This window comes from Heloderma suspectum, chromosome 5, assembly GCF_057233095.1.
Source record: "Heloderma suspectum isolate Gila_16-S chromosome 5, 16-S_ref, whole genome shotgun sequence".
In the NCBI taxonomy this organism is placed as follows: Eukaryota; Metazoa; Chordata; class Lepidosauria; order Squamata; family Helodermatidae; genus Heloderma; species Heloderma suspectum.
In genome coordinates, this window is record NC_139462.1 from 120845031 (window position 1) to 120866205 (window position 21175).

Below are 21175 nucleotides of genomic sequence, written 5' to 3' on the forward strand. Positions count from 1 at the left end.
AGAAGAAAAAAGGATCACTGGGATTTTCTGTTTGAAAGGAGCGTTGCTAAAACTAATATTAAGGTCACTTTTTAAAATTCTCTCCATCTGCATATTGATTAAAATTCTCTCTGGGGGCCAAACATCAAGAATTTTTTAAAAAAATGTTAAAAACTTCAGACTCCCTTTGGTAAGATTTTCCATTAAGGCAGACTTCATGCCATCAGTGAAGCCCACAATAGTGTCAGATTGTGTTGTGTTCCTTGGACCCATAAGGGGTCCGCACTGAGAATATCAGTAATGGCAGAGGCCCTTCACTGAAAGGTCACTTGCCCATTAGTACTGATCTTCCTCTGCAAGGTACAGCATCGGGCATGTTTCCGGGTGCACCTTCAGTACACACACTGATCAGGCCTCCTGGAACTCTCTGTCGCTCTGTGAGAATGAAGTGTGTGTCCTAGAACCTTTCTCAGAATCTTTTGCAAGATGTAGGGGTCCCAAGGCATCTGAGGATCAAACAACGTGTTGTGTTAATTACATTGCGGGTAGCTGAGCCTTATCTTCCCTTTTGTTCTAGAACAGGTACACGCACCCCTGATTTGGATTGGGAACACCATGCGCCACAAATGGAGGATTAAACCATCCCCCCATAGCTGTATGCTTCTCAAAATCCTGCCCCTCTCCCACATGCAGGGGTTAGAAAAAGGGAAATAGTCTCCATTAATGCCACTGAGGGGGGATCTTGAGAAGCAAATGGCAGGGGGAGGTTTAATTCTCCCTGCACAGTGTAGGTGAGAACGATCTGAACCAGGAGCTGCACACATCTACTCTAGAGCAAAAAGATAAGACTCAGCTACATGCTACGTAGTCAACGTAACATGCAGTTTGACCCTTGGTAAGAGGTCCTTGGCAGATGAGGCAATGTAGAACGGGTTCCCTGAAGGCAGAAAGTCTGAAAACTACTGCTCTAAACAGTAAGTAAAAGACTTCAAATATCTATTGTACTCCTTTTAATTTTGGAATTTGCAACTGATGATGCCTCTTACTGTACTTTTATAGACACATGCATCTGAATAAATGTCAGTAAGGCTGCAAGTCATATCCATGAATCCTGAGCTTGCTTTTCAGTATGAGTGAGAGTTCTAACCTGGTGGCTAAATACACAGTGTGCAGATTCTAACTTTCTCTCCAGGTATGCCTGTGGGGCCCCATCTGGATAAGGACCAATGCATATGGCCAGGGAGGGTTTCAACCTTTCCATCCAGCCACCTCCTCACCAATTCCCCCCATGTGTGGGGCTAAAAAAAGAAAGAAACCCCTCCAGTTGAGTTTCTTTCTTTTTAGCCCCCACATGAGGTGAAATTTAGGGGGGAAGCGGTGAGTAGGAAGGTTTAACTCTCCCCTACCGGCGCACAGTGGTCTGATCTACCTTCTTGCTCTATCCAGCTCTATTCAAACACAGGGGGAAGAGAGCCCAGCCAACCTCCAGCCCACATGCTGCTTCCTGCCCAGTGCCCACCCTCCTTGCTCCGCCAGAGATCAGGGTTTGATGGAACTGCTGCAGCTGTGAGGATTCACACCAGGCTGGCCCAAGACATTTTGCTGCCAGAAGCAAAGGCCAAGATTTCCCGATTCCATATAGAGAAACCAGCGGGACTAGCAGTTGAATCTTACTTCAACATTGGAGATGGGATAGTGGCTTCTTTTAATCTGGCACTGAAAGGATTAAATAAGTTTGCTAACTGAAGTCTGAAGAGGCTACTTCAAGTTGCAGATGGCTCATGTGATTTGGAATGGTTTGATGATCTGTGGCGAAGGGGCTTGCGTAACTCAGTGAAGCCATAAGCTATGCCGTGCAGGGCCACCCAAGACGGACAGGTCATGGCAGAGAGTTCTGACAAAATGTGGTCCACTGGAGAAGGAAATGGCAACCCACTCCAGTATTCTTGCCAAGAAAACCCCATGGAACGTATCACAAGGCTAAAAGAGATGACGCCGGAAGATGAGCCCCTCAGGTCGGAAGGTGTCCAATATACTACTGGGGAAGAGCAGAAGGTATTTCCAAGTAGCGCCAGAAAGAGTGAAGCGGCTGGGCCAAAGCTGAAAGGACACTCAGCTGTGGATGTGTCTGGTGGTGAAAAGAAAATCCGATGCTGTAAAGAACAATATTGTTTAGGAACCTGGAATGTCAGATCAATGAATCAAGGTAAGCTGGAGGTGGTCAAACATGAGATGGCAAGACTGAACATTGACATCTTGGGAATCAGTGAACTAAAATGGACAGGCATGGGCGAATTTAATTCAGGTGACCATCATATCTAATATTGTGGGCAAGAATCCCTGAGAAGAAATGGAGTAGCACTCATAGTCAACAAAAGGGTGGGAAAAGCAGTACTGGGGTACAATCTCAAAAACGACAGAATGATCTCAGTACGAATCCAAGGCAAACCATTCAACATCACAGTAATTCAAGTCTATGCCCCAACCACTGATGCTGAAGAAGCTGAGGTTGATCGGTTCTATGAAGACCTACAACACCTTCTAGAACTAACACCAAAAAAAGATGTCCTCTTCATCATAGGGGATTGGAATGCTAAAGTAGGAAGTCAAGAAATCACTGGGATAACAGGCAGGCATGGCCTTGGTGTACAAAATGAAGCAGGACAAAAGCTAACAGAGTTTTGCCAAGAGAACACGCTGATCATAGCAAACACTCTTTTCCAACAGCACAAGAGGCGACTCTACACATGGACATCACCAGATGGTCAATATCGAAATCAGATTGATTATGTCCTTTGCAGCCAAAGATGGAGCAGCTCTATACAGTCAGTCAAAACAAGACCTGGAGCTGACTGTGGCTCAGATCATGAGCTGCTTCTTGCAAAATTTCGGCTTAAATTCCTTGAATTTAAATTCAAGGAAGATGTACCAGGGACAAATACGTCAATCAAGATAATGTGCCCAGAAGCTAGACCTTCAATAAAGTTTTAGAAAAGTCTCAGTTTAAGCCATTAAATGACCATGCCAGAGATTTTCCCAAAACACGTGGGTATAAAGTATGAGATCGTTGGGGGAATAAATAGACACCTCACTTCTGATTGGTGAATGGGTGGTCTCACTACCCACACACCCCATTTTTGATTGGAAGATGGTTGTCTGACCATTGGGGCCCCCACCTCTGGCCAGAACAAGTGTATAAAAGCAGAGATAGCAAGAGCTCAATTCCACTTCTTCACTCTGTTCTCTCACTACTTCACATCTGATCTTTGCTGGATCACAGGACTCAGGGATCTGGGTAACTCTTGAGCTCATCAGACTCTTAGACTTTAACTTGCAAATAATTTTAACCCTTTACTTTCTGAAGTTAGGTCTTAGAATATTTTCTGAATTTGGAATTTTGTCTTATTTCTGAAGATGGAACTTGCAATCACTTCCAGACTTGAAGCTATCTTAGAACCAAACTTGGTTAACCCTTTTAATCCCAAATTCTATTAAATTCTATTAAGTGCCATTATGTTTAGGTGCTGGAACTAGGTGCAAAATTTAGATTTAAGATCTAAAAGTTGATGCAACAGTTCTAATGCTCACACTATCAGAATTAACCCCTCAAGTCCCAGAAACGTTTTTTATTGAGACCACTTATTTCACCTTTAGACTTTGGTTTTTTCGCTTTCGCTTTTTCATTTAACTCCATAGGTGTCACGTTTAATTCTTCACATGCCTAGAGAAACTTAATCATGCTTTAGCTTAGTCTTTTACATTCAAGTAGAGTGCAGGAGGAAGTCAAGGAGAAGTTGAAAACTTTAGAATGTTTTAGTTTAGTATTAAAATGCCAGTAGAGTGCAGGAGGGTGCTGAGGGGGTGTCATATTTATTTATTTAATTTGATTTCTTAATTTCCCATCTGGCTGGTCACCTGGCCATTCTGGGCGATGTGCAATAATACAACAGTTTTAAAATAATAAAATTCCACATTAAAACATCGTATTTCTAAAAATACTCTAACCCACCCCAAATGCCTGTCTGAACAACCATGTTTTTAATGCATGGCGGAAGCTCATTAAAGAGGGGGCATGGTGAAGTTCCCTAGGGAGGGAGTTCCACAGCGTGGGGGCCACCACAGAGAAGGCCCTCTCCCTCGTCAGCCTAGCTGTCCTGGCTGATGGGACAGAGAGAAGGCCATCCGAGGTTGATCTTGTTGAGCGGCCTGTCTGGTGTTGCTGGAGGCGCTCCTTGAGATAGGCTGGGCTGGAACCATATATGGTTTTAAAGGTCAAAACCAACACTTTGAATTTGGCCCAGAAAAGAACTGGTAACCTGTGCAACTCCTTCAGCACCGGAGTGATGTGATCACGCCGGCGGCTGCCTTTATTCAGGCGAGCCACCACGTTCTGCACCAGCTGCAGCTTCCAAACTGTCTTCAAGGGTAATCCCACGCAGAGCGCATTACAGTAGTCTAGATGAGAGGAGACCAGGGCATGTACTACCGATGGGAGCAGATGGTCAGGTACAGAATGCAGCCGCTGTATCAGATGGAGTTGGTACAGCGCTGTCCGGCTCACAGCTGACGCCTGAGCCTCCATGGACAGCTGGGAGTCCAAAATGACCCCCAGGCTGCGAACCTGGTCTTTCAAGGATAGCCGTACCCCATTCAACACCAGGTCGACCTCCCCCAATCTCCTCTTGTCTCCCACCAAAAGTACCTTGGTCTTGTCAGAGTTCAGCTATATTATCCAGATAGCAATGCTAGAAGCTCAGCTTGCTATCTTGCTTGCCTCACTTGTAGTGCCAGCTTTGTCAACTGCAATGCTTTTAGTTAATCTTACAGTTAATGCTACATTCTCTTTCACTGCTAATAATGTAACCACAAAGAAGAATCCAAACTATTGTCATGTAACCACCACACTAATTTTCTTAATTTTTTTGTAATTTTCTTAAATAAAGTGTTCAATGCATTTTGATTTACTTTTGAGTCTTGGTTGCCCACTGGGGTGTCTTGAACCCAACTGGCGTAGGTTCTGATGCTAAACAGGGGACAGGTTAACATCCTCCACTACACCTGAAGCAGCATTAATTTAAGAGGCTCAGGACAGGCTGTGTGGCATACACAGGACTGCTCTCCAACAGAGGGGAACGGATGGAGCTCAGGAAGAACAGCTGGGTGAGCAGCTGCTCCTACACACACACACCCCAATCTGCCTGACCCAGTTGCTTCACTCTACTTAATGGTGGAGCCATCCCTAGATTCATATGGGAACTAGTGAAGGTAGGGGGTGCGATTTACTTCTGAGTATAATATACATGGGGGGGGGAATAAATTGATTAAATGCAGAGGATCTAGTGGTATGTGTGCAAGACGTGGTGTGTGTGAGAGAAAGAGATAGAGAGAAAAGGAGTGTGGGATGGTGATGATATTGAGAGAGAGTGGAGGTTCTGCTCTGGCGTCACCCATTTTTGTCTCTCGCCCCTCCTCCTGCTGGCATGTGGTCCATGATAGATTATCATGAAGTAATGCAGTCCTTGGGGCGGAAAGGGTTCCCAGCCCTGGATTATAGGATGAAACAGCGATTGTGACTGGCTCTGGCATCTGCACCACCATTTTGTGCCTAAAATAACAAAGAGTCTTATAGCACCTTAAAGACTAACAAATTTATTATGGGATAGCTTTCATGAACTACACACTACTTCATCAGATGCATGAAGTATTATCCTGAGTTGCAAGCATATAGCCGCGCACAGGTGTGGGGGTGGAATTGTACACACTGTGGTCAGAGGGAAATGAAATGCAGAAAATACAGAATAATGCAGAAAGTACTGACTGCATTTTGTGACTGACTCCAGTTGGTGGATCCCACATTTCTAATTAAAAGACAAAGATCATGCCAGCCTGAAGTCTGCCCACCTTGATTATAGCATTCATATCCAGTTACTTTTGAGGGCAAGGACATATTTGTGATTAAGATCTGAGAAAGGCTGCCCCCAGACTCAGTTATTCACCATTTTTTTTAAAAGTAGTTCATTCCATTTTACCTGGATCATTACTTTGGGCAGTATCCAATGGGGCCGCTGTGCTTACACAAGTGACATAGCACCAACAGAAGCAACTTCTAGTGCAATGCTAATAGGGGAAACTGGCACAACAGGTTTTCTGGGGAAACCATTGCACCAGTTTACGCTATTGTTGTTGCACTGGGGATCGCTTACACTAGTGCTACATCAATTGTGTAAACGCAGTGGCCCTGTTTATACTGCCCTTTGAAGTGAGAGTCTGTCTCTTGGATGGTTATTTTCCAAACACAGTAAAGAATTACGGTTCCTGCCCATGGGAACAGCAGGTATCCCTGAACACCCAAAATAGCAATGCATGGTGCAACTCAAACATCAGTTTAGTAGGAGATACTATCATAGTGCATGGACATGCAGGACAGTACAAAGCACTAGTCAAATGCATAAGGTCTCATGAAGGTTTCCACACTGAAAAACATGCCGCTCTCAGGAATGGACTCAAATTGACAAACAGAAATTTTCTACAAAGGAAAGGCTAGGATTTTTGTGGTATATTGCCTACACCAGTAGGCGACCTGGTGCACTCCAGATGTTTGTGACCACAACTCTCATAAATCCTTACCTTTGGCCATGCTGGCTGAGGCTGATGGGAGTTGTAGTCCAAAACTTATGGAGGCCATCAGGTTGCCGAGCCCTGGCCTAGACAATGGAATCCATTTTATATTCCTGCAACTCAGCAAACGAACATATCCTATTTTAATTTACGAATTCGCGGAATGTGTTTCAGATTCTACACATTCCTGGGAGTTATGCCATTTTAAATCTGGTTTCTAAAATTAGCTATTTTCTCTTTGGTAAGTACTTATTTTGCTATTTCAGCTATTCTCCATTGCCTGCACCTCAGGGGATCAAACACAATCAAATTAGGACCTTTCATGAACTGAAAAAAAAGTCTGCACCATCAATGGATGATAGCCATCAGTGTTTGAGACCAGCTACCTCCCCAACAGAATAGAACAGAAATCCTGGGCAGACAGCTGATAACACTCATTATTTCCATGGGCGTTACCAAACTATGAATACTGAAATAAACATGTTCGAAATAATATAGTGTCATTTAAAAAGTTAAATAATTTTGCCTTCAGTGATCATTCAGTATCCATTACATAAAAATCTAAAATTTATATCAAGAAGGTACTCACAAAAGTTAGAGAAAGTGTACTCACTAGAGGTACATGCACACACAACATCAAAACACACTTGGGGATGTCTACAGTTACAACATCACAATGGCATTCCTGGACCTTACCTTTGAAGAAAGGGATGTAATCATGTCTGAATGTAGATGCAAGGCTTGTGTGTTGGGGCAGGGAGATGCAGCTACTGGTACCAAGAGTCTGAGTACCAGCTAGGGGACAACAGAAAGTTAAGTGAAAATAAACTCTTTCATTAACTTACTGAAAGCTACAAAACACTCACAGCAATGACACCTTTTCTCTCTAGAAAATTGTCTTACTAATAATGCAAAAGTTTGTTCGCACTGGATCTAACTGAAATGAAATGTGGAAGAATAGCAGCTTTTACTTTGCAGTGTGTTGCCAGAAAAGGCCTCCTCCTCACCATCTCTGAGGAAGCACCTCCACTCTTAAAGTTGGAATTGAGGGCTGAAGTACATGCTACATTAGCGTTCAGCTGATCCTTGGTGCCAGTTGAGGGTTTTTCCCTCTGTTTTTAGGGCATTTCTACACAAGGCTTTTATTGTGTGCTCATGACTGGCCACTCTTGTTTTTTTGCCGGTCCTTTACACCAGTGGTCTGGGGTGCGCACACCCCAGGGGGCGTGCAAGACGATCCACTGGGGTGTGTGAGCTGCCTCCCACTGCTCCCACGAGCTGCTGTTGTGTGCAACGAGGGTAGTGGCAGTGGGGGTGGCAGCTGAAGGAAAGCAGGAAGGAGATTAACCCTTCCCACTCAGCAAAGCAGGACAGAGATTAACCCTTCCCACTCTCCTTTCACAGAATGAAGCCAAGAAGGAAGCGGGCACCTTCCTCTCAGCTTTAGGGATGTACGAAATCCCTTCCCTCCAGTCCGCCGGGGGTCCATGGGGGGGAGGCGATCTGTTCCTCCCCCCGGAATCCTTGACAGGGGAGGGAGGTGATCCGTTCCTCCCCCCCAGAATCTGTCCATGCCGGCTCTGCTTCAAAGCCCTGCGGAGCTGGCCACCAGCTCTGCAGGGCTGGAGAAAGTCGATACGTCTGGCAGCCATTGCCATGCCGTATCTCTGTGCAAGTCAGTCCCCCGGACGCAAATGGCGTAGTGGGTGCCATTTGCAGCCGTAAAGCTGGTCGATTAGCCTAAATGCAGCCATTTACGGCCACATTTAGGCGACTCGACCAGCTTTACGGCAGCAAATGGTGCCCACTACGCCACTTGCGTCCCTGTTTTTGGCCATGATAGGCTACGCAAATATTTGCATAGCCTATCACGTGAACAGGGATGCAAATGGCATAGCCGACGCCATTTACAGCCATAAAGCTGGTTGATTTGCCTAATTGCAGCCGTAAATGGCTGCATTTAGGCTAATCGACTACCTTTACGGCCGCAATTAGTGTCCATTACGCCACTTGTGTCCGGGGGACTGACTTGCACAGAGATACGGCATGGCAATGGCTGCCAGACGTATCGACTTTCTCCAGCCCTGCGGAGCTGGCGGCTGGCTCCGCGGGTTCGACCTAGACAGGGATCCGACTTGGATGGATCCCGCGGGGAAGCGGAGGTGAGTGATCCGTTCCAGCACAGACTGCGGGGGGGGGGGGTAGATTCTTTAGAATCTGGCCTCATTGGAGTCCGTGGTGGAATTCTCCGCCATCCCTACTCAGCTTCCATCCTGCCAAAGGAGAGCAGGAAAGGTTAACAGCCCAGGAGGAGGTTAACCCTTTCAGCTTTCCTTTGGCAGACTGAAGCCAAGAAGAAAGCCCGAGAAGAAAGCACCTGCTTTCCTCTCAACTGCCATCCTGCTGAAGGAGAGTGGGAAGGAGATTAACCCTTCCCACTCTCCTTTCAAAGCCAAGAAGGAAGCAGGCACTTTCCTCACAGCTTCCATCCTGCCAAAGGAGAGCGAGAAGGGTTAACAGCCCAGGCCAACTCGCCAATCGGTCAAGGAGTGGGGACTCTGCGCAGGGTGCAGGGCTGGTGACCAGGACTCCTGGCTCTGGCACAGGCAGGAGCCCAGCCAAGCACGCCTTTCCCCTCCTTGCAAGTTGACCGTGGTACCCTCACTCGCTCGTCAGCACATAGCAATGATGTGTGCACAGTTAAGCGGATTTACAGATTATATTAATTATTATTTTAAGTGAGAGCAAATGGTTCTTGTACCATTAATAAATAAAATTTAATTTTTTAAAAAAATTGTTTATTTTATCTTTATCTCATCCTGTTTATTTTTTATTTGTTGTGTATGTTTTATAATGTACATAATGTATTAGCACAGGAATACATGTACATAACTTATAAATAAATATACATATACCGGGCATGCGTGCTCAAAAATTTTTCACTGACAGGGGTGCACGATCAAAAAAGTTTGAAGACCACTGCTTTACACAATGTCGTCAACCTCCAGGGCCCCTCCTGTGCTTTCTGGCTATTACAGTGGCATTATTCTCAACAGGGAAAACCTGATAAGAGATCTTATCCTGCTTTGAAGCGGGATAAATGTCTGATGAATTTCCCTATATCACAGCACCATCTAGTGGCTTTATAATGAAACATATAGAACTTGCCCAGAAAGACAAACCCTGGGGAAAAAAATGTGCCAAGGAGGTAATCTGAATCCTGCAAGAAATCCAGAAGCACAAGCCCGGGTTAGGGTGTGGGATTTTAACTTTGTGTGGAGAGGCTCTTAGTCCCATGTGGGGGGCTGGGGGGAGGGAACACTGGAGTTGGGGGGGAAGTAGCTGGGGGGGAAGAGATTTAAGCCTCCCCTACCCACATGCAGAAGTCTCAATCCCAATCAGGGCGCCCCCTGCTTGCTTTAAGTTAAAAAAGGTGAGGGTCAGCTGCATGCTATATATATATAATGTAACATGTTGCCATTTCAATGGCACTTGCACACATGAAAAGATTCAGTCTGTGTGCTCTTTCCCCTTCCAGGGCATTACCCATTTTCCAGTCAGACAACTCTCCATCCACACCCAGAGATGCCACTCTGAGCTGGGGAAAAGGCTTCTCAAGTTATTTCAGTGGTCCTTCTTCCTTCCTGTCTGGTATTCTAGTGATTATCATTATAGCAATAGCACTAGAAGTGAGGGAACCCAGCAGAAGTAGCCTCTTTTGGGGCAGAGTGAGATAAAGTTTAGGTAAGAATTGGTGGTCTTGGCCACTTTAAGGACCAGCAGTATATCAGCTTCCCTGATGCTGGGCTGGAGGAGATAGAAGAGTGAGTGTACCAGTCGTTTGCCTAATTTCACCCCAAAGATTCCAACTCAACTTGGACCTCTTGCAGAGTTGATCTCCCCATTTGAAGCACCAGGGGAAAGGAGCAGCTCTTTTGCCTAGCTACACATTCCCTCATCTTTGTCATGCTCATTGCCTGTCTCCATCTCCTTCGACTTCTTGGATTAGTGCTGTTCCTCTGTCCTGTTGCAAATCAACAGAATGCCCTCTCTCAGGGAGAATGGGAAGAGTGGAGTGTCCTTTTGGAAGGGGTCTGGGTATCAGCGTAGTGCCACAGCCTCTATTACTGTGCCACAGCCCTGCACAACATGCCACCTACCAAACCAAATGCAGCCGCCGCCACCAGCCAAGTATGCAGGCACAGTCCCAGGGAAGACAGTGAAAGGAGGTTTATCAAGACCCTGGTGGGCTACTCTGGCTGGTGGGCTGCATTTGGCCTGATGGGTCAGAGACTGAGAAGGTCTGCAGTATAAGATCATTCCGTAGTTTAAGTCCTCAAAGATCTTGAGCTGAGAAGAGTCTTGAGAGCATCGAAGTCATCATTTGAATGCTAACATTTCCAGCGTAGATTTCAGTGCCCAACAATTGCCTGCTCCTGCTCTGAGTAACAGCAACAACGTAAAATCCTGATGGATAAAAATGTAAGCATTGATTTAGCTGGGGCTGAAACTGTAGCTAACTTCAAGCATGAAAGCAGACACCCTAATATCCATCAACACATGCTTAGAATTCATTTGAATTTTGTCATAGGCTCTTTTTCAAGGGCCATTTTTCTGTCCATGTTTGCTGTGGCTATAGATGGAAAGTGTATGCTAGTGAAAATGTTCAGAAAAAAATAACTAAAAAGAAATATTACCTTTCCACTTGGAAGGAAAACATAAGAGCAATGAGAAAAAAAGGTCCCATAAGATCATTTCTGTAATATGACATGCTTGTATATTGGTACAAGTCACATAGGGAAACTAGCAAGTAGGTCTAGAAATTGTTCTAAACAGTGGAACTAATGCCCAGCTTGTATCACTAAGGTTTACTGGGAAAACATGTATGACTGTGATGAAAAGGGGGAGGAGTACTGCTTATTAATAGAGAGTATATCTGAAACCAGAAGCAAGAGAAAGAGAACAGCAATTCCTGTGAGTGTATCAAGGGAAGCTAAAACAGGGAAAAATTCCAAGGGCGTCCATTAAATCAGAAACAGCAAATTTATCAAATAATCTGAAGTTCATAAAAGGGGAATTTCCACCAACATTTGCAGGAAGGATAACAGTGCCAAAGGTATGGTTTCCAGAAACCATGTTTTTCTGATTTTTCACTGAAGAAATAATCAGTGAAGAAACCTAAAAATCGTTATTATCAGAGAGTAAAATTGGCAAGAACGAATGACTGGCTTAAACCAGCTAAAACTATCCAAGCAGAATGAGAATTATTTTATATAGTGTCATTTAGAGCCTTGCAGCTTGTAGCAGCCACAATTTTTAGTCAGATTTGGTTAGCTTCCAACTGTGATGCCCTGGGCTAAGCCTGTTTTTGACACCACATTGGCAGCCATTTATAAAGCTCCCATTATGACCACGTGATGATGCAGGCCAAGCTCATTATATGGCAGTGTGGTGTCCCTGAACAGAGTCAGGAGACACAGGCAGTGGCTAGCTTCTGATATATTTCCACATGACATCATTATAAAAAAAAGCTTGAAAAATGGCCATCAGATGGACATTTGGATGGAAAAATGAATGCAGAAGGAAGTAATATATAGATCACTATAAGAACAGAAAGAGGAACCCAGTGGAGTTTGAGAGGCTGGGCCCACTGGTGTTCAATGTCTTCATCAGTTACTTGGATGAAAGAATATGCAGTATATTTAACACATTCTTGGATGATAAATGCATTGAAAAGAATGGCAAACATTTTAGAGGCTCGGCTAAGTATTCAAAATTATACTGCTAAAAATGGGAGAACTGGGACAAACAATCTAAAATTTAACAAGCTATGTACAGTGTTCCACAAAGGAAACAACCAAATGTACAACTAAGGTTAGCTCTTTGGGGAGCAGCACTTCAAAAAGGGGTTTCAGATTTATGGTGATTAATAGTGTACACTCTGGGCTCCTTCACATGGAGCTTTTATCCTGAGATTGAGATTGCTCTTTCACAGACGTTTGTGGGCTCTTTACATGACACCGTGACCCTGCTGTGACCCTCCAGGGCATCTCCTGCACTAAATGCCCTTTGTTCCGTTTTTAAATAGATCGCAGATAATGAGTATCAAATTACCCTGTTGTGTTCCGCTTGAGTTTCCTCTGTGAAAAGAGTTAAACAGGCAAGAAGAGGAGTGAGATAAATGAAAGAGAATGGAAGACTCAGATACGGGGAGAAGGGGTGGGGAAGGGGAGTGGGGAAAGGAAGCGCATGTAAAGGGAGTCAGTTGTGATCCTGCATTTAAAACGGAAGCAGAAAGCCCAGTTTTAAATGAGGATTTTAGGCTGGTGTAGAGATGCCCACAAATAGCCAACTGATGCTGTGGCAAAAATGGAGGCACGGTTTTAGTTTGTCTTAATGTTATAGAAATTTCAGCTTTAGTATGTTTAGTCTAGCCTAAGCTATTCTATGTAGCTAGATTTATGTTTGTAATACCTCTGTGTGAAACTGCTATGCTAGCTGAGATGTGGTGCCTTATCAGAGACTCAAGAATGTATTTATGTTAGAGTATGTGACTATCTCTCTGCTGTCTCTCTACGCATGCTTGAGTGTTGAGGGGCATTGTTTGTGCCAGCTAGACAAAGAAATTAGTAGAGAGCAGGCGTAAGACAACCCCCAAAGACTTTGTGTATACAAGCTTCTGAATCACACTACTTGATTGCCGTCTGCCTTATTCTGCAGAATAAAATTGTGTTGGACCAAATCTATGCTCCCTCTCGTTCTTGGTAAACAAATTGGATGAGTCTACCAGGGATAGAACACAATTTCTGTAACATTAACAGGAGCTCATGTCCAAGCCTTAGGAGGCAAATTATCACTCTTTCCTCTTCTCCCAGGCATTTTACCATTTTAGCTTCCTAGTATTTTAGCTTTGATGTTTTAAACCTGTATTTTAAATCTCTGCGTTGCTGCTAGGTTTTATTCTGGTTGTATTGTTATATTGTGATTTTAATGCTTTTATATTTTATATTGTTTCATCCTGCGCTTTTTGGTTTTAATTTTTGTGAACTGCCTAGAGAGCTTCAGCTATTAGGCGGTATAGGAAATAAATAAATAAATAAATAAATAAATAAATAAATAAATATAAACAGCAGTGATATGGAATCCTAGATTCATTTTGGGAGATTACAATTTGAAAATCATTATTACATTAGCACTCCATTTTCCTCCACACATCTCAGTACATGGCTTTCCCCCTCCCTATTTTTATCCCCACAATTCTATGAGGAGGTTAGGCTGAGAGACAGAGACTGGCCTAAGATCACCCAATGGGCTTCCTGGCTGAGTCGGTAATTGGACCTGGGTCTCACCAGTCTTCACCCAACACTCTAAGCACTATGCTACACTGGCTCTAGTAATGCACAAGCCCCCATTCGCCTCACCAACTACCTGGACGTTCTTTTAAGGTTCCTGTCTAATGGTCAAAGAATACAGAGAGGTTACTCAATAGGAATGCCCCAAAAGCCCAGATGGGTGCCAGTCCCCCTCCCACAACTTCCTCAGGCAAAAACATTTTACCTTAGAGAAGGAGGTGGGGGGAGAACAGGCAAAGGGAAGTGCTCACTACCACACAAGACCACAAGGCCTCTCCTCAGTTAAAAACAACATGCAGATCATGGAGCTTATTGTTTACAAACTACGAGCCCCATGGTCCCCAGCAGAGATGGGCATTTTGTGTGCAATTTTCAACTAAGGAGAGGCCTTGCAGGCCTCTCTGGTGTGGTAGTGAAGCCAGCCCACGCTTCCGTCCCCAAGTTAAGCCTTTTTTCATGCTTGCAGAAGGCCTGGCAGAGAGGGCTGGATAACAGTGGGGGCAAGGTGTGAACCACATTTCAAGTTGGGCCTAGCTTGAAGAGGGCTGGATCTAGCTTGAAATGGGGCCAGACATTTTGAGTGGGAGACCTTCATTTGCTGTCTTGCACATTCTCTGCTTAAAAATGATAATGAAAGCTGGAAAGAATTCAGAAGAGAACTATGAAAAGCAAATTTCATAGAAAGGCAGGAAGAAATGGGATTTTTTTAGCTCAGAGAAAAGATAATTAAAGAGCTCAGGCAAAAGTTTTTCGAATATTCAAAAAGGATTCCAGAAGGAAGGATAAGGAAATATTTACCATCTCACTTCCCATCAGAGCCAATGTCGCCCTTGCAGCATCCTGTGGAGTCACCATGGGACGCTATCTCAAACAGCTTTTTAAAAGGTTGAAAACCCTTTTTATCTCTCCCCTGGAATTAAAAGGGGAGGCGGGAGCAGCTCTGGATGAAGTTTTGGAAGAACAGCTCTCTCGGCGTAGTAGCAGGGGGGCTGAACTCCGGGGTAGTCTGCCAGAGCTTAATCATCGCTCAAAGTTGTTTGAACCTCCTAATTAATTAGGAGAAATTAGGGCTGACATGCTCCATGGTAGTTTATGGATTAAGAAACGCCAACAACATTTGAGAAATGGATTAAGAACTATCAATAATATTTGAGGACCCGCAAGATTTATTTGAAGAGAAGGATGACTACACCAAGGCGAAAAAAAGGATCTCCACCTACCCCCCCACACACACACACCTCTCTTGGCAAAGGCTTTGAGAAGTGGAGATACAGAGGAGTTACTTGCTCTGATAAAAACTTTGTCCTTGCAATTTGCAGAACAGGATAAGAGGCTGGATACCATCCAAAATTCCATCACTGCCCTGCAAGGGGCTGTGGATTTAATTAACATTTCTTAGCAAAAAATGGAGGTGAAGGTCAATGAGTTGCAAGATCGGCCGGCAGGGAATGAAACTACGTCACAAGCTTTTTATAACAATTTTTCTGTCAGAATTTCTCAACTGGAGGCGTTAGCGTGCAGGGCAAATGTACGTATCATTGATATTAAATATTTGCCTACTGATGTAAATCTGTCTACTTTTGTAGATAAATGAGATACTCCCTGTGCCATCTGATTATTCATTTGATATCGAGCAGGCATTCCGTGTGTCAAATGCCAAAGGGACTGGTTATACGATTATAGTCCAATTTGCAAGAATCTCCACAAAATATTATATCCTGCATTTGGCAAAAGAGGCTGGAAACCTTTTTTGGAAACAAGATAAAGTTATGCTATTTCCAGATTACATCAAAGATAAAAGAAGGCAATTTACCAAGGCGAAAAATATGGCAAAACAAATGAACTTACGATATCACTTAAAATATCCTGCTACATTTTGCATTTTTTCTGAAAGCCAGATGAAGAAGTTCCTAAATCATGAAATGGCGGAGGCATGGCTAAATGCAAAAATGCGTGAGATTTCTGTTCCGGCACCATGAACTGAAATTTACAAACATGTTTTGCTAACTGGCTATGTTTAGTCTGGAAGATTCAGCCTAGGCTAGAGATGTTTTTTTTAGTTCTCTTTTCCACCCCCTTCTCTTATTTTTTCTTTCTTTTTCTCTTTTCTTTAAATCCTTATACTGTACTAAAATTTACTGTCTGAGGGTATATAGAAATGTGTACGCTCATTTATATATCTAGTACAAAATATGTTAGTGATTGTTGTGAGGTTGATTTTAAGCTTTATTATTATACAACATTATACAATTAATTAGTGATTTGTTATTATTATGTATCCTTTTAAATCTCCTTTTTATTATTATTACTATTATTATTGGTTAGTAAGGTTTTTGGCTGGTTAAATGGTTAAGCTCTATTATTATATGTTAGCTGAAGAGCAATATGTGGTTACTGGAAATGAATTGTAGGCCTGCTTTCTTGCTATAAGTCTGATGATATGATATTGAAATGTTAGGTTGATTATTTATGCTGTATTGAATTGTAATATTGCCAATGTCAGGTTTAATTTTTAAGCAGAATGGGATTTGAAGTTTCTGTGTAATGGAGTTTAAATTTAATTCCTTTAAATAATTCTTTATATTTTTTTCATTTTTTTTCCTCTTCCTTCTCCTTCTTCTGTTTTCTTTTTCTTTTCCATTATTGCTGTGTCCTCCTAAGAATACTGTATTGTTGGGAAATTGTAGTTATTGATTAGGTTGTTGGTATTGTTTATTTCATTTATAAAGTTAAAAAATAGAATAAAAAGTATTTTAAAAAAAGGAAATATTTACTATCTCCACTAGTAACAAGACAAGAGCAATTGCTTTGAAGAAGACAAAAGCAAATTTTGGTTTAACGTTAATAAAAACGTCTAACTCCTAACTTCAAAGCACTTCAGCACGCTAAGGAGGCTGTGGAATTCAAAAAAGCATTGGTCAGGGGACATTCAATGCTTTAAAGATAGGATATCTAATTGTTTTAAAAAATCTAGTTTTTAGATTTTTATGGTTGTTCTTACGTATCTTTCTATTTAGGTATTCTTGTGCTGTTTGTCATTTTGTACTGAATCTTATTCTCTTAACTATTTGTACTGTATTTCATTCTTAGAACTGTTCGTAATCCACCAGGGAATGCTTGTTATTGAGTGGATTAAAAACAAAACAAACAAACAAACAAACAAAGGACCTGCGTGGTGCTTAGCCAAGATATGCTAGTGGGACCTTTCCAGCTCTATAACTGTAAACAGAATCTTGTTACATGTGAAGATATTCACACCCTAGGAATTCCTAGATTCTTGGAATCTAGGAATCTTTCCTAGATTCCAAGTATCTTGGCTGCAGAACCACAAATGCAACCTGTAGTGGTAGCTTCACAGCCAGTGGCAGTAATGACTGCTGCATCTTCACTCTAAACAGTTTCAGAACAGAAATTCTGTTTAGTTTTAAAGAGTTCTCCCTTCCACTGCTGTAAAGACCTTTTCTAGAGCATTGTTTTGCAAGAGATTCAATGGGTCCCCTATCCATCTGCTGGGTTGGTCAGCTGGCCATTTCCCAATCTGCATACGTGTCAGTTTTTTTCCTGGGCAGTCCCCCTCTGAAGTTGGGAAAGATGGAAATGATGTCACTAATACTTTACCCCTTCAACCAATATAATAAATTTCCCCCAAACAGTATGAATAAAAGAAGATACAATTGCTATGGAGAAGGCATGCATTCATTTTCAGTCTCCTGGATAATAAATGTATTCTACAGAAAGCATACTGATGTTTTTCTTCCCTATACGACTGCAGTAACTTCAAGGTAAGCAGCATAATAATTGCGCACCTGAAGATTCTTATTTCTCATGTTTCCATCCTGCTCGGATAGGGTGGACCCATGCATGGAACCCAGGATTTCCCATAGGCAAGAGGAGGGAAATACATATTAAGTATAGGCTTCATCTGTGTAGATACATTTAAAGGCATTTCCCCCTCTAGTAGCTCTGTGTGTGGGTTTCCAAAGCTGTTTTGAGCATGTGCGCGCACACACACACAGCATTCAAGGAAGACAAATGGCATGTTGGAGAGATGCTGCTGAAGGCTGGAAAAATATTTATTTAAAAATATCTGCCTTTCCTTTAAAAAGTACCCTAGGTGGCTAACAAAGTCAATTCCAAAATATAAAACACATGAAATTGCCTAATGAATCCAGGTGTGCTCATCTCTAGCACTTTTTTGGCTTAGGATCATGGTATTTAAATCCAATGAGGATTAACTTTGTAGAAGGCAAAACCCCCTCACTGCTTATGTGGGTCTTGCATATTTATGCCTTGGTATTGTGGCCTATGACTGAAGTTCTGCAAGAATTCTATGAGGGTACAACCCATGGATTTCACTGTGTTTAACTTTCTCAGGATGGCAGGAGTTGACAAAATTTAAAATATCCTGTAATAAATTCTAAAGTGATCCAGGAATTTTAATTATTTGCCTGCAACATATGTCTAAAAAGAAAGTAAACCTCTTCTTCTACAGGCCAAAGGCACGAGAGAGTAAAGGTGCTTGCTTGTCAGTTACCTGGTCTGCTGTAGTTCTGAGGTGAATGGCTAGTTGGGGTGTTACGACCATAGCCAAGAGAGCCAGTGGAACTAGGGCTTGATATCCTGTACTGCTTGAAAGACCGGTCATCTTGGTCACCCTAGGAATAAGAGGGGGGAGGAAGACCTTTTATGTCTTTAGGGAAGAAAGAGTGTTAACTTACAAAATACTTATAATAAATCACATTATGCATAGGGCTCTACATTTTAGATTTGGTATGTTTCTCGTCCAATTCTAAAGACATGTAAAATGCAACTACAAGTAGTTCAAATTTGTTAACTTTGTACTACTACCCCAGTAGCTAGAAAAAAAAATTCATGATTCTCACAGTACATTATCATTGTACTGATGTAAAAAGTCTGTTACTGCAACTAAGGCTGCAATCCTATACTCGCTTACTTGGGAGTAAGGCCCACTGAACTCAGTAGGAATTACTTCTGAGTAGACATGCATAGGATTGTGTTGTAAAAAGCCAATGATGGCTTTTAAACATATGTGTGTTTTTATTAGGCCTTCCTATGACTGCATAAGGTGTAATTCCCATTTTTTCTTTCAAAAGGACGGTCCTAGAAAGAAAACATTTGTTTCACTGTTGGCAAGTTGTGAAAAAGATTAAATGTAGGCAAATTCGTTGTGGCTGTTCATTCACAACAAAGTTGACATGCTCTAGATATAGGGTTGGATCCAGACTAACATAGTCACCTTTTTAGTCCATTGAAATCAATGGGAAAAGTTAGTAATTATAATTTGGGTGGAAGTTAGGGGAAGGGCTGTTGCTCAGTGCTAGAGCACATACTTTGCATGCAAAAGGTTCCAGGTTCAACCCCCAGCATCTTAAAGTAGGGCTGGAAAGAGTCCTGTCTGAAACCTTGGAGAGCCGATGCCTGGAGGCGGAGACAACAGTGAGCTAGATGGCCCAATGGTCTGTTGCAGTATAAGGAAGCTTCCTATGATCCTAGCTTAAGTCCTATTGCTTTCAGTGGGACTAACTGAAACTCTATAGGTTGGATCCAGATTATCCCTACATTGTAGGATACTTGTTTAAAATATTGAATTACATTCACATTTTTAAAGGATCTGAAAAAGAAATACTGATGTCAATCAGTAAAACAAACACATCCACATGATCAAGGATATTGACCTCCTGAAAACAGCGACCAAAACCAAAGTAACTTCTTCACAAAGAAACAATGCATTTCAATGTCTTAAGTACTGGCTAAGATTATAAAGATATTTTTTGAGTATCAGACATGCTGATTTGATTGTAGCACAAAAGCTCTATACTGGTTGATGCCTCCTGCTCGAGGTTCCTTCTCCCCACTTCCAGTTGAATCCTACAAACACTAACTTTGACCTTGTTTGCACGTAATGGCAACCCATCCGTTTAAAAACTGAAGTGTTGTTGTGCAGGAATGGGAGAGAGCAGGTGTGGTGCCTGCTGTGTGCCTGCCTCTTCTGCTTTTACTCAGCAACCTTTGATCGGCTCCTTCGTAGATTGCTGAACGTGACATCCGAACCCAGACTGCTGGGTTGTTTAGCCCCTAAACAACCCAGCAGTCCAGGTTTGGACATCACGCTCAGCAACCTACAAAGGTGACAATCATGGGTTGCCAAGTAAAAGCAGGAGAGGTGGGTGCACTGCAGGCAGTGCACCCACTCTCTCCCGCTCGTGCATTAACCAATGGGTTGTCATTACATGCAAACCAGGTCATTGGGGAAGCCTCCATCTTGGTTCAGCTTCACCCAGGAAAAAAAAGGCATTGCTGCTATTAGCTTACAGTTTTGGCTCAGACAGCCATCCTTGTATACAAACAGAATGGGTCATGAACCAGAAGAACAAATCTTTGGGGATTACCTCAGTAGGTGTTAGAGAGCGCGACTGAGGTGACTGCAAACAGCAATATAATAAAAGAAATAGTGAAATAAATTCATGCATTATGTTATTTGTAAGAAAAGCCATTTTGAAATAATACCAATTATCTATGCAGAGCTCTCGATAAAAAGCTCTGTGGTTGATCTGGCGTACATATGGATCTCTTAAATTAGTAGCTTCTCCATTTACTTCATATGTGCAACAGGAGGCTCCACAGATGTTCCACTGAAGTGACTGGGAAAATAAATCTTTGCACACTAGCATGCTCATGTGAGTGTGTGTGTGTGTGTGTGTGTGTGTAGAAGTCATGCCCATGGATTCACAATGGTGTTAGTTCTTTCAAAGAGAAAATCACTGATTTAACAATAACTCTACTGAAAGTTGCACAAGGGACACTATATTGAAGAACTCCTATGTGGAGTGATTTTTACACAAATATAAGAAAACAACTAAACATTTTTTAACGTTAGGAGATGACATATGAAAAGGTTGATGCATGCACACATTTCTGTTTTGAAATATTTGTTTAGTCAAGCGTTGCTGCTGTGTGTCCTAATAGCATGAGAAAGCTGGGTTTCCACATATTCAGAGTGCAGGTTAAAGATGTGTGTTTTGCTTGAAGTGTCCACACATAAGTTCACTAGATTCACCTAAGAGTGTTTTCTTCAAGGCACTTCAGCAGTCGGGTTAACTCATGCTGGGTGAATTCAAGGCAGACAGACAGCACTGGTGCAAGCTATCCTGCTGACCGAGGCAGAAGAGCACAAACGTGCTGTCGTGTCACCCCCCATTGCCACC

At 42.6% G+C, this 21175-nt stretch overlaps 1 protein-coding gene across 5 annotated transcripts in view; it reads right to left on the minus strand.

Moving 5' to 3' along the window:
* ABLIM2 (actin binding LIM protein family member 2) overlaps positions 1-21175 on the minus strand; it is a 124981-nt gene that overhangs the window by 44195 nt on the left and 59611 nt on the right. For 3 of the 5 annotated variants that reach the window (XR_014792502.1, XR_014792501.1, XM_084859862.1), the window contains exons 11-12: positions 18484-18604; positions 7294-7392 (exon numbers count right to left, since the gene is read on the minus strand). Coding sequence is in view for 1 of the 5 variants with exons in the window: in XM_084859862.1 (XP_084715988.1) it covers positions 7294-7392; positions 18484-18604 (220 nt within the window). In the remaining 4 variants the exon portion in view is untranslated. The remainder of the gene's footprint in view (positions 1-7293; positions 7393-18483; positions 18605-21175) is intronic. The other 2 variants (XR_014792504.1, XR_014792503.1) reach the window with 1 other exon arrangement.